The following is a 13823-nucleotide window of genomic DNA, read 5'->3' on the forward strand; positions in this document are numbered from 1 at the left end:
CTCAGGTTAGTTTATTACTAATCTGTGCATTTTTTTTTTTTTTTTTTAAGACTTGTTTGGGCGGGAGTGCATCCACCTTCTGGTTCCATGTTCATGTTGCCGTGGCTTAAACAGCACCTATCCTGTGATGGGGGACTTGCAGAGTCTGTAGGTTTGGGCAGGTGAAGTGCGGAGCAGGGAGGAAACAGGTCGCGATCCCGTTTGAAGCGAAAGGCAGCGTTGGCCCGTAGAAAACCTCCTCCTTCCCTTCCGTGCTCAGATCCAGCACCTGCAGGAGGAAATTCATGTAGCAGAACAGACCGACACAGCCCCCCGAGGATGCGGCGCCTATTATTTCAATAAAAAATATCTTGTGATTTAGCCGAGTGTTTTCCACCTCGGAGCATCTCGCATGAGCTTTGACCCTGAAAAGGCAGCAGGAAGTTTAAGACTCGATTTATGAGGCGTTATCTTTGTCGTCGAGCAATAACCAGCGTTCTGAGCACAGAGCCGAGCTGTGTTAACATGTTTTTTATCTGAAGTGTTTATGATCCCGTGTAGTGATTTTTACGAGACTTGTCTGATGACTTGAGTAGGTCAGAACCATTCAGTACCGCCTGTCAGCCTTCTTCATTTTAATGCTTCTTTTTCTTTTGCAGGTTCTCTAAATATCCCAGATCATGTTCCACAAATGATCAATTTCCCTTTTTTTGCAGTTTGACTTTAGTTTGTTTACCTGTTTAAATCAAACTTTATATTTTAGGGGAAGTCAGGTTTCTTTTGCTGACTGCATCATTACTGTACTTGTTGGGGGGAAAAAAAATTGTTTTGGAAAATTTTCACCAGGAATCTCATTAAAGAGTTTGGTGAATGTTAACTTATAAATGTCACCCACTTATGTAGCCATTTCTCCAGCCCCAATTAAAATTGATCAACATTAACCGGAAATGTCCTGTTTGTGCATTTTGAAAGTAAACAGTGTTTGAATTAATTTTCTAATTCCCCCAATCTGTATGTAATGAATAATTACACTGAGGTATAGAAATGTAGTTTTAGACCAGTCAAAACAAACAAATTACAGTAAGAAACTAAATATACACTTTTTTCCCCCTCTTTTCGATGATTATTGTGTTCTTAAATTAAAAAAAAACAATAATAATAATAAAATTTAAGCAAAATTTGCGAACTGATGCCAGCCACCACATTGTTGTTTACCTACAGAAACAGCCGAAGTGACTGAAAATGGATCGATGGTTTCATCTGTGGACGAGTCATCTGGTGGGCAGGGTTAGGGACAGTAGTTTTACTCATTGTCTCTCTTTTATTTTGCATTTAGCAGCAGATATATCTTTATTATCTACATAAACACCTTGTCCAGGATTTTTCACTTGTCCACAGACCACGACCTAATGTAGATCAGTCACGTGACTCAAGTTTCCACATGGTTTTTGGCAGCTTGAGCCAAGTGCTTTGTTTACATTGAGTGTGGACCCACATTTCAGAATTTTGCATATCAATATATCTGGGAAGAATACTGGAGTAAACTCTTTTAAACAGCACCAATTGATATAGTTCAATATATGCTTGTTTTTTGTTTTCTTCTCTAGTTTGCAAGGAGTACCTTTAATGTATAATAGTCATTTTACCAGACTAGAGCCAAACTCGTAACAGAGAGCACATTTAACAGGAATTAACGGGACTATTGAAGACATTACTATATGGGAAAAAATGTGGGATTTAATCTTTAATTTAAGCTTAGATTAAAAACTAAGGCTGATAATAGAACCAGAATCCAGGCTGTGGCTTATTAATTATAAATACAGGCTGTATGATAAAAATAACAGTGCCTTCAAAAAGTATTCACACCCCTGCACTTTTCCACAGTTTATCACTTTACAACAACAAACTTCACTGTATTTTACCTGGATTTTATGAGATGTCCAAAGCTTGGGATATCACTTTAGAACCTAACCCTGTTTTCAACAACTTTATCCCTGACCTGTCTGCTGTGTTCCTTGGTCTTCATGATGCTGTTTGGTCACCAGTGTTCTGAGGCCTTCACAGAACAGCTGGACTGTTGACTAATTAGGTGACTTCTGAGGACAACTCTGGATTTTAGTTCAGGGCATCAGAGTCAAGGGGCCTAAATATTAATGCCTGACATACTTTTCAGACTTCATTTGTAAAAAAGAAAATAAAGATTTAAAAACCTTGTATCGATTTCTTTCCACTTCACAATTACTTGCTACTTTGTGTTGGTCGATCACATGAAATCCCAGTAAAATACTTTGACTGTGGATTATATGAGCTGCATGTAATTAACGAAACACTGCAGCTGAATTCACACGACACAGCTGCAGCTATGAAACTCACAAACTCACGTCTCACCTGAATGCATGCCAGAGGCTCGTTGGTCCAAATGGAGTACCCTCCGACCACGTAGATCCTGTCATCGTGGACAGCTACTCCGGACTCATTTTGACCTGAGGAGAGCGAGGGAGTGACGCAGTCTGTCACCGTGCAAAGATTAGAGAGACGTCGCGAAAATCATGCAAATCCCCACTAGGTCCCCTCCCGCCAAAATGCGCAGGTAGAGAGAAAAGAAGAAAATTGGTGCAAGGGCAAAAAGTGTTTAAGGAAATGGGATTCTCTGCTCTCTTTCCAGTGACTTTGTCTTTAAACTTTACAGATAAAACAGAAGGGGGAGGGGGATCACAGAACAAACAAGAAAAGTCAAACAGAACCAAAGGGAGGAAAGGTGAAGTCATGTACTCAGTAAAGCCTGTGATCGCCCTAACACACGGTTTATTCATGAGAAGATGTTTTGAGTGTCACTGTAGACTTCTGCACATCCTGAGAAGGAGAGGGCTTTAATTGGAGAACATCCCACAACCTAATCCAAACCAACGGGGAAGCTTTATGTGTGGCATTAAAACTAATCAGAGGATGATAAAGCAAACTTTGTAGTGCTACATCAGTTTAGTGCAGCACTAGAAATATACCGCCTTCTAACTCTACTACAAAGGAGGGTTACATTTGATTTTTTTTTACCAGAAGCATTGTTACATTTAAAACGTGAGTAACGTTGGTGCCTTTAGCAGTGTGAGCAGAGTCTCACAATCTACAGTCTTTCATTACTGCTTCAACTCTTTTTATATATAACTGGTGCCACTCCCAATATAAACTACAATCAGGAGACAATTGGCATCAGACCATAACCACCTACTGACACGCCTAAAACTCATTAAAACCCACATGTGGTTTGTTATTATCCGCCACCAACAGACAAAAGAGGATCAGAACGTTTTTGCCCATTGGTGAGCATGTGTGCGTCTGTCTGTTAGCAAAATATCTCATGAACCACTGGACAAATTTGAACGAAACTTTCAGAAACTAATTATTTGGTGTAAGTTTATACATACGCCACACAACACAGGCAGCTGAGCTTAGAAAACAAAAAAATGCCTGTAACTCAGTCAGTTTTACAGATATTGAGCTAAAGCTTGATGTGGTAGTAGCTGAGAGTGTCAGATGGATCATAATGTTCTTTCAAGGTTTGACCAAAACAACTACTAATCTGTTGTTGCTCAGCATGAGATGAACTTAGCGGAGGCCTTTAATTAAGCCTGAAATCTCCCCAAATGTAAAATGATCTAATTCTGTTTTTTTTTTTGTTTTGTTTTCAGATGTTTCATCATCATCATGACTTTTCCAGGCATTTTGTTGATAAAGCAGGCCCCCCGTGCTCAGTCCAGAAATAAAACTGCTCCATTTGACCACCCAATCAAGTCAAAGTGGCATCAGTGATCTAATTGAACTCGCAGCAAAAACAACTCCAAGCTACAGTGTTAATGTCGCTGTTGCTTCAGCTGCTTCTATTTACAGGCAAACAATCCCGTCGTGCCGTTTCCCATCAGCTGAGTAATTATCCCCGCGCGTTGCTCCGTCCCTTTGCCCACCTGTGAGGAGGCTGAAGGAGCAGCGCGTCCACTGGTCCAGGTCCATGTTGTAGGAGTCGATGTGACGGACCAGGATGCGGTCGTTGTTGTAATCCAGGTCGTTCCCGCCGAGCACATAGAGCTGCCTCCTCACCGCCGCCATGACGTGGTACACGCGCCTCTGCAGCATGGGACTGCGGGCCAGCCACTGGTCCTGAAGGTGGTGAAGGAGGCAGAGAGATTCGAAGGGGGAAAGAATATTAGCGACGTGGTGCAAAGAGGGAGGGAGAGAGACACAGAGAAGGTGGGAAAGGAATGGGATTAATATTTAAGCATATCCATGCATGGGTAATTGATGTATGCTCAGTGCTAGATAAATAACGTGACACTGGAGCTCTGCTTTGTACTAATGACTTCCCTCCCTATTTCTAATCATATGTTTCAGCCACTCCATTTTACACCGAGGATCCCTGCTCATCTCACTAAGTGTGTGGAAGCTTATTTTGTGCCAGCCTGAGTGTGTGCGTACTTGATTGAGGGAGAGAATGAGAGTGAGAATGTGTGTGTGTGTGTGTGTGTCTGCTGGGAGCTGACGGGTGGCCATCTGTTGAGGGTAGAGTGGGTGGGGGGTTGCTGTTGCTCTGGCAGGTGAATGCAGATTCATGGTGAATACAAATGAGACTCTCTGCCTCTTTTCTTTCGCTAGCTTCTTCCTTCCCTCCGCCGCGCACACAGGCGTGTACAAACACCGACCCATATGGATAATGCATCTTTTCGAGACGCACTCCGCATGCCAGCGTGGCGTATACAACCTTAGCTCCATCCAGCCCGCCTTATATACAGAGAGCAAACTCCAGTAAACTCAGCTTTTTAACTTCAGACACACTAACAGTGAACAGCGGAACAATTAGTTCTGTATATTTTTTTTTGAAGATGTTGGAAATTGTTTTCGGAAGGATGCAAATAACCAAACCCATTTACAAACACTGCTGATGATGGAAACAATAGATCGAAGCTACTTCTTTCCCAGCATGTCACTGACTTTTATCAATTTCCACGAGGAGAGAAAATCAATAAACACTCGTCACCTGTCACCGGTGAACACAAGATTTAATGTACTTTATGAACATCGTGTGATCCCACTTAATCCAAATTTACTGGTTATAAATGTGTGAGACTAGACTTGAGTATCAGTAAAACACCAGCCATGGCCTTCATTCCTATTCTTCTTTGCACCGTGTCGTATCTTTGTCTTGACTCCTTGTCGAACCTGTAAGCTAACGCTGTTAGCAATCACTAAACGATCACTAAACGATATTCTACGTTTACCTGAGAGTCACTAACTTAAAGCAGGGAGTGAGCTGTTGGTTTATCTGATCCTTTTAACCGAACAAGAGCAAAACGAACCAAAAAAAAACCTAAATCAAATCACTAAATTTTATGCTCCAAAATAATAATAATAAAAATAAAAAAATTAAAGGCCTTGCAATCCTTGAAGGAATGAATATCACCTGCTCTGACTAATGACAGCTACTACAGCATCAAAATTTACCTTGATATCTGTGAAACTGTCTGAACTAGCACTATCACTATCGCTAAGGTCGATTAGCTGTGGCAGCCATCTTGAATTAGGTTGACTTTAAAAGCTAATCAGCTGCAGATGTCAAATTAATTGTTTTCGGACCTTTTCAGTACAATCTGCCCCATGGTTCATAACGAATTTTTGCACAGGTACAGGCAAAAAGATTAATGATAGTTACCTGGATAGTAAACATAAAATACTGTAACAACTTAAAAGGTCGTGCCTTTGACATGCCTACTTCAAAATCTCTTTATATAGTCCTTTTACAAGGTCTTTGTTCTACTAAAAGCCAGAAAACTGTAAGAAATTTAAACAGTATATAGTATTTATTTTTTATCTTTGGAGCTTAGTTCAAAGAAAGTTTCTTTAGGTGGATGTTGCTGGATTTTTATGAGCACCACTGGTTGAATCCTTTGATAATTACCTGCTCCGGGTCGTACACCATCAGCCGATTTTGGTACTGAGCGGTGTTTGTAACCCCACCTGTAACAGAAGCACAACATCCTGAGCTTTTTCTGTCATGGATACCAGAATAAACACAGATGCAGGAGATTATTTGACTGAAAAAGTGTCTGTCTGCGTGTTTAGTATCCGTGAGAGAGTGTGTTTATCTCCATCCCTGTGTACCTGACACCCAGAGCAGGCTGTCGGCCACGCAGCCAGCGTGGCAGGACAGTGAGCGGTCGAAGGGCTGGACAAACATCCATTTGTTCCTCTTGGGGCAGTAGCGCTCCACAGAGGGCAGCACCTGCCTCAGCTCATTCCTGCCCCCCACTGCATACAGGTACTGACCCAACGCTCCCAGCACAAAGTGTTCTCTGCAGGCCTTCATGGGCGCGATTTCAATCCACCTGTTGCCCCTGGGGTCGTATCTACAGGCAGTCCTCACTGCGCACGTCCTCCCGGTGGCGTGTTCTACCTCCCCGCCGACCACGAACAGAAAGTTCCCCATCACGGCGACACAGTGATGGCTGCGCCCGGTGGGCATGGGCGCCAGCTCGCTCCAGTTCGAGCCGCCCGCCACGCGCACGTGCTCCTGTGCCGACGGGTTGAAGTACCTCAGCTCCCTGACTCGGCTCACCTCCCGCTTCCGCCCGCCGATGATGTAGAGGGTGAGGGACTGGAAGCGGGGCCCGGTGATGGCTGACTGGCGGAGGGGCTGAGCGAAGGTGGCGTGGTGGTAGTCCAGCGCTTCGTCCACCAGAGCCGCGGCGGTGGGACTGGACTGGACCAGAGGGTGGCTGTGGGCGAGGTGGTGTAAGGTGGGCGCGTCCATCAGGCCGTAGCGGACGTGCTGCAGGAGATCCTCTGCGTACTGGTAGCGGCAGTTGTGCTCCAGCCACAGAACAACCAGCTAAAGACAGAACAGACGGACAGTCGTGAAGTTATGTTGCAGTTTAGAAACAGGCTTAAATCTGAATCGTTATTAAAATTAAAAGTCTATCATTCCTTGAAAGAAAGCATATCACTTGCTGCCTTCCCTGCCAGTTTTAAACTAGTTTTATACATTTTCTGTGGAAAATTGACAAAGCCATTGTGCTCTTTGAAAAACCATTATGCTTGATCTCATACGATACCACAAAATCTCAGAGTATGTGTTGTGAATGACTCGCAGCTACAACCACACCAAATTTTAGCACAATAGCTGTAAAATTGACTGAATTATAGCCGTTTTTGAAATTTCTAAGGTGAGTTGGCCGTGGCGGTCATTTTGAATTGAACTGGCTCTAAAACATCATCAGTTGTAGAGGTGCTTCCAGTGATTATTTCTTGAAAGTTAAAAAAAAAAATACCAGTATGTCATGAGATATTTTGCTAACAGACATACACAGTTGACTCCAAATAGTGAAAGGCAACATTTTAAACAAAACGTTTTGCAGCTCAGGATATGACCTGGTCAATATCTGTTAAACTGACTGAATTACAGTCATTTATGTGCTTTTGAAGTTTGGTTGACTGTGGCAGCCATCTTGAACTGGGTTGGCTCCAAAGCTCAATCAGCTGTAGATGTACTTTCAGTGATTACTGCCCGCAAGTTGCGCTAAAATTTGTCCAGTGGTTCATGAGATATTTTGCTAACAGACAGACACATGTAGGTAAAGGCATTATGGTCCGCAGTGGGCAATAGTAAGTTCAGCTCAACACAGCGGTGAGCAGAGCCTTTTTTTTCCTGCTTTTATTTTAAAGCAAAAAGCTCTCTACCATTGTGATTTTCAGACAATCCTTCAGAAGGTGTGAAGAAGGAAGAATCTGGGCAGGACAAGAGGTTGAGAGCACAAAGGAGGACTGAATCATGAAAAGACTGAAAGATCAGAAAACGAAGTATGAAGAAAGGCAGCAGAAATAACTGGAGGACTGCTAATCAGATTTTTTTTTCTCTCAACACTCTGTTAGGCTATTACAGTTGGATCAAGGCGAGCTGGCACTGCAGTCATGGCTGTCAACACACACACACACACACACATTTATTAATCAGCAGACTTCAATACACAGACTGTGTATACACAAAGGCCGCCTCCTTTGTTTAATGCAGGTGAACTGGGAAGCAGGGGAAGGCTTTAATTGAACTTGAGTGTGGTGGAAGGTTATTTAGCCGCGACAAGGTGTGAATGTGGGCGAGATGATTGGAGATTACTGATATCAGGAAAACAAAGTGGCTTTAGCACAATCAGTGCAGAGCCCGAGCACTCATTACGGAGGCATAAAAGCAGAAACAGGCCCCGGAAAATAATCAGAATGACCAAGAATAAATAAGAAAACAATCTCACATCTGGAGTGATAACATGAGACTTGATGTGTGATTTACACAAACACTCAGTGCGCGCACCGCTCCAAACAAAAGGTGGGTTTTTTTTTCTTGTTTTCTCTGCCGTCATTTCTCTCTAAATTCACTCAAAAAAAAAAAGTGCGGATGTGCTACAAACTCAAAACTGAAGCTTCTGTATTTTGTGACACCTCTTCCTCCCTCTACTCTATCGCTGCCTCCCCCCTCCTCCTCCTCCTCCTCGTCGCTCTGAAGTGACAGTGTGCGAGCGCATGCTCGCTGCAGCAGCTGACTGTGAAGGTCACGCTGCATCACACAACTTCCTCAGGGCACGGAATAAATCAACTCCTTTTCCCTCCTTCCCCTCTGCACTGAAAGGGAAAGTGGAAGAGAAAGAGATGAGATGGGCAAAGGGGGGGCGGGGGGCTATAGAAAGACAAAAAAGCAACGGCTGGCAAAAAAAAACGAGAGAGAGAGAGGGGGGAAAAAACAAAGGCAGAGAAAATGTGATTTCCACAGCGCAGAAGATTCTGAGCAAACTCTAAGTGAAGATGATTGACGGCTGAGCTGTGGCGCTCCGGTATTGGTGTGCACTCCACCACCCTCGCGGCTCCCACCCCCTTTCGGACGACAGCCCTCGCTTGCCGTTCGCTTCCGTCTGATGCCCAAATTAACCTTCTGAGTGAAGTGAAGGAGGCCCAAAGCAGCCTAATCAGAGGCTGATTATGGCGGCGGCGGCTGGCTAAAGGGTCAGGGTAATTGTGCCATCAGAGGCCTGATTGTTTTCAATCAGACGGGCGGCCGAGTGACAGCTGGGGGATTGGGGGCCCTGATGGAGCCGCGGTGGGCCTAATCAGAGAAGAGAGGGAGAGAAAGGAGTGTGTGTGTGTGTGTGTGTACGGGGGGCATGGTTTGTGTGAGTGGATGTGTGCTAGATATATTTCTCAGAGTTCTCAGGTGGANGGGGGGGGGGGGGGGCTGATTGGTGCAAATGAACAGTCAAAATGGCAAGTCCCCATCCTGCTCTGCCGCCGTACTCCACAATCCAGGCAGTTCATCACACACACACACACACACGCACACACACACACACACGGACTGTCTTCTGCACACAAAGTTCCTTTTTTTAAATCAATCCTTTCTTTTATATAAATGGCACATAAAATATATACTGACAAGATACGCTGTTCAAATTAACAAGCAGAGAATTCGGTTGTTTTTGAAGTACGTAACAAAAGGCCGGCGTTCCTTGAAGGAATGCGTGTCGCCTTTCACGCCATAGTTTTAAACCAGGATCATCTTAGGATCTCAAAGTTCGAATGGGTCGAATCTTGAAAATAATGCAATGTCGTGGGACAACGCGCGCAGAGGGTGGGTTGTGAAGGACTCTCAGCTACTACCACATTCAGCTCAGTATCTGTAATACTGGCTGGGGCTGATTAGCTGCGGCGGCCATCTTGAGTTAGATAAAAGTTAATCAGTTGTAGATGTACATCTAAAGGTTACTTTTCATTCAGTTCCACAAAAATTTGTCTGGTGGGTTATGGGCTATTTTGCTAACAGACAAACAGGGTTCACACCAACAGTTAATGCCAAAGTTTTCAGTAAAGATTTTGGACAATGACTGACTCTTGGAGCACATGTTGGACTCTCAGCTACTTCCACACCAAATTTTAGGACAATATCTTTAAAACTGACTGAATTGTAGCCATTTTTGTGTTGCCTAAGGTCAGATGGCTGTGGCAGCCATCTTGAATTGAGCTGGTTCATCACTTTCTGCAAGTTTCATTAACATTTCTGCAGTGATTCAGTGGTAACACACAAACAGACACGTGCAAAAACATTATTGTCCACCTTTTTTTTTTGATAACCATATTTTCAAGTTAATATTTTGTTAAACAACTTGGTAGGAAACATTACTGCAACATCTGTCCTTACACACACACACACACACACACACACACAGACACACACACACACACAAACTCCAGTATGAGCAGCAACATACCTTCCATATCTCCTCCTCGCTCAGGGAGGTGAGGCGGTCACTTTTCAGCACCTCCCTGAGGAGGCGGTAGGGCAGCTGCTGGGCCTCGTCCTGTCGGCTCTGGCTCAGCTCAGACAGATGTTCCACCAGGAAGCCCACCACGGCCTCCTCTAAGGCGGGCAGGTGGAACAGGTCGGCCACGCGGTACAGCTCCAGGTAGTTCACGCTGCTGAGCTCCTGCAGGAGGAAAACGCCGTCAAACAGATTCCGTTCGCTCGTTTTCTATTCTCGTAGCCTGACAGCGCTGAAGCTGGAGATGCTCGGGAAAATGAGGCGAGGCTGCCATCTTCTGGTTGTCCTTCAAAACATGCAAACAATAAACCGCTGCCTCCATATAAAGTCCCAAACCTGTTTTAAAACAAACAGGAAGTGGGATTTGTATGCTTTTCCCTCATCGTCCTGACGTTTTGTTCCATTTACGATCTATTTATTTTTTTTACTTTTTGAAAATTTTATTTAAACACTATAAAGTGAACAAACAAACAGTAATTCACAATAAAAGCTGAGGGTTCTTGACGAAAGGTCTGCTTTGTCCTTTTGCAGATTAAACCACTGATATGTTCTCATTTACAAAGCTGACCTTGACCTTTCCTTTTTTCACATCTTCAAACCTACATCCTCCAAAAAACCCATACGAGAGGTTATTCTGTTCTTCTTTCTGACTGCACCATGAGCTCATGCTGCGTTAGGAGACAAAAATGATTAAATATTCTGCCCCTTGCTCTTGGAATCAGCTCCAAACCAGCTGAAGGTGAAGAAGCCTGGTGGGAATCGGGATCACGATCTGGCTCCTGCAATTTTTTTATTGACTCTATAGCCTAGGTGGAGGTATGCGCTCTTAGAGATCCTCAACATACAGTGATGACATCACATGATGATGATGTCATCGTTGATCCGTCCCATTAACATCACAGTGATAATGGATGTTGTATATCCGAGTGCTTCCAGTTTTTGTTATTTTGTTTTATTGGCATTTCATGTTTTGTGATGTGTTGATTTTTACAGGATGTGTGTGTGTGTGTGTGTGTGTGTGTGTCTGTGTGATGGTTGGTGATAGGCACCAGCTCCCCAGCGACCCGGAAATGAGAAGTGGGTAAAGAAATTAGATGGATGGATGTGTGTGTGTGTGTGTTTTAGGGCTGTTTTAAGCTGCTGCCCGTCATGGCTAGAACACTCCTGGAAAAGAGATTTGAAATCTGCAAGTTTCATTAACATTTCTGCAGTGATTCAGTGGTAACACACAAACAGACACGTGCAAAAACATTATTGTCCACCTTTTTTTTGATAACCATATTTTCAAGTTAATATTTTGTTAAACAACTTGGTAGGAAACATTACTGCAACATCTGTCCTTAGGGAATTAGGAAATCAGTGCCGATGGTCAGGCCTTCAGAGTTCTGCTAAGAATGGTGGGAGAAAAATTCAGATCTTTTCATAAAGTTAATGAAATGAAAAAAAAAATGTACCAGTGTAAGTAAAACTACTGCATGAGATATCTTACCTAAGCTTAAAGATGGAAGATGTAAAAACATGCTGCGTGTTTGAACTCCTAATAAACAGAAACATTAGATAAACTTGAGGGTTGTGACATCATAAGTGGGAGGGTTAAGCACATAAAGTTACTTTTGATACAATAAACTTCCTCTCTGTTATTTGATGTTTAAACACTTGAGCATTTTTTACCAGAATGAAACCGCTGGCGTAGTTTGTATTTGACGGCGTTGTCAACTCAGAGACATCTATGCTCACTCTGAAACACTTTTTCTACAATGAGGCTTTACAACCAACAGGTGGCACTTTAGAGCTGAGGTTACTGTTGTCCTGTAAGAGTTTAATTATTGGACAACAAAAGAAAACATTAAGGGATTAGAAAACTCTGGATGGGATATATTATTTTAAATAAAATAATATATGTAATTAGGTGGTAAAGTATGACAATATATGAAATTGAGCAGTTGTTATACAACTGAAAAATGACATAATTTCACAAGGTTTTATAATATATCGTAAAACTACGTATCCGATGTCTGTGTTCTGCAGTAATCTTGACCTGATTTGTTTTTATCTGCAGCAGCGTGGACACACACCCAGAGGTCACTGACTTTGCTTCTGCTCCACAGACATCTTAGTGTCATGATGAAAACCCACAGCAGGGTGACCTACTTCTTTAGGAGATCCACACTCGGGCTCCTTACAGATGAAGAAAAACTAGAAATGATGCCGAAGTGACCTTGAGTGTCACATCAGATGTTAACCAGCTCTCCTGAGATCTAAATTCAACCTCAACGGCACTGTGAAATTTATGCTATATGGTAAAAATAACAACTTATGTGGCTCATTTATAATATTTATATAACTTTGACATTTCTGTGCAGAAAAATCAAACAGACAAACTGTGTGGGTCACATTTAATGATTATTCTGTAAGTGGTTTCCATTAGTCTTTTAGGAACACCACAGAGAATGTGTTATTTCTTGCATCCTTTGTCACACTGACGCTTAAAATGCACGTGTGTGTTCTTGTCTTTGTGGCAACATTCAGAATTCACCAGGACCAGCAGTCCTTATGGAGATCAAACCCCAGTCTGGATGAGGCAGAACAGAATTTCTGGGCAACAATGTGAATAAAAAAGATATTTCAGACAGTTTGAAGTTCTGTGGAAAGAGTCTAAGCTATTAATATCTTACCTGCTATTGATAGCTCTTTGAAAATCCAGGCTGTGTTAAATCTCACTGCTGTCTCTTGATCTTGCAAATAACCATAAAATCTAAATTCCATGTAAATAATCGTATAATGAGTAAGTGACAGCAGTATGCAGGTTTATAAACTACTGTTTGCATGAACCAATACAAACTGTTTTGTGATTGGAGCTGTTTAAAGATGATAGCAATCCTCTCTGGTCTCCATGCTTCTCAAACTAGCCGTTTAGTCATCAGTCCAGTCAGAAATTAACTCTAATTCTTCAAACTAAGGTTGTTCAAAGTGCAATCTACAACAGGTAAGATGTTAATTGTTTGTAACCTTGAACCCCACTTCAAAATGTTGAAAATAGCCCTTTATATTAGGTTAAGGGCAAGATTAGGAACGAGCAAGTCATTTTTAAGGCTTGGGTTTGCCTCATAGACTGCTCATCGTGAATGGGTGTGTTTGGCCATGTATTTGATACATTGTGGGGACAATGTATCAGGAGAAATGATGTTTTTGGGTTAGGGGTTAGGTTTAGGACTAAGGTGTGAATTGAGTTTAGGTTTGGTTTAGGGTTAGGTATGTACTGGTAATGGTTAGGTTTAGGGTAAGGGTTAGGGTTAGGCTGTAGTTAGGGTATAGAAATGAATGGAAGTCAATGGAAAGTCCCTGCAAAGATAGGTAGGTAGGTAGGTAGGTAGGTAGGTAGGTAGGTAGGTAGGTAGGTAGGTAGGTAGGTAGGTAGGTAGGTAGGTAGGTACATTTATTTATATAGCACTTTTCAGCACGAGGCGACTCAAAGTGCTTTACAACACAGAACAAAATTAC

General features: G+C 42.7%; 1 protein-coding gene across 4 annotated transcripts in view; it reads right to left on the reverse strand.

The window, feature by feature from the left end:
• Positions 1 to 13823, reverse strand: part of klhl32 (kelch-like family member 32) — a 35782-nt gene continuing 21959 nt past the window's right edge. For 3 of the 4 annotated variants that reach the window (XM_017413187.3, XM_017413188.3, XM_017413186.3), the window contains 6 exons: positions 10272 to 10487; positions 6127 to 6853; positions 5924 to 5982; positions 3939 to 4131; positions 2368 to 2462; positions 1 to 268 (listed from right to left, as the gene is read on the reverse strand). In XM_017413187.3, the coding sequence (XP_017268676.1) occupies positions 107 to 268; positions 2368 to 2462; positions 3939 to 4131; positions 5924 to 5982; positions 6127 to 6853; positions 10272 to 10487 (1452 nt within the window). In that variant the 3' untranslated portion in view covers positions 1 to 106. The remainder of the gene's footprint in view (positions 269 to 2367; positions 2463 to 3938; positions 4132 to 5923; positions 5983 to 6126; positions 6854 to 10271; positions 10488 to 13823) is intronic. The other variant, XM_017413189.3, reaches the window with a different exon arrangement.

This window comes from Kryptolebias marmoratus, linkage group LG16, assembly GCF_001649575.2.
Source record: "Kryptolebias marmoratus isolate JLee-2015 linkage group LG16, ASM164957v2, whole genome shotgun sequence".
Classification (NCBI taxonomy): domain Eukaryota; kingdom Metazoa; phylum Chordata; class Actinopteri; order Cyprinodontiformes; family Rivulidae; genus Kryptolebias; species Kryptolebias marmoratus.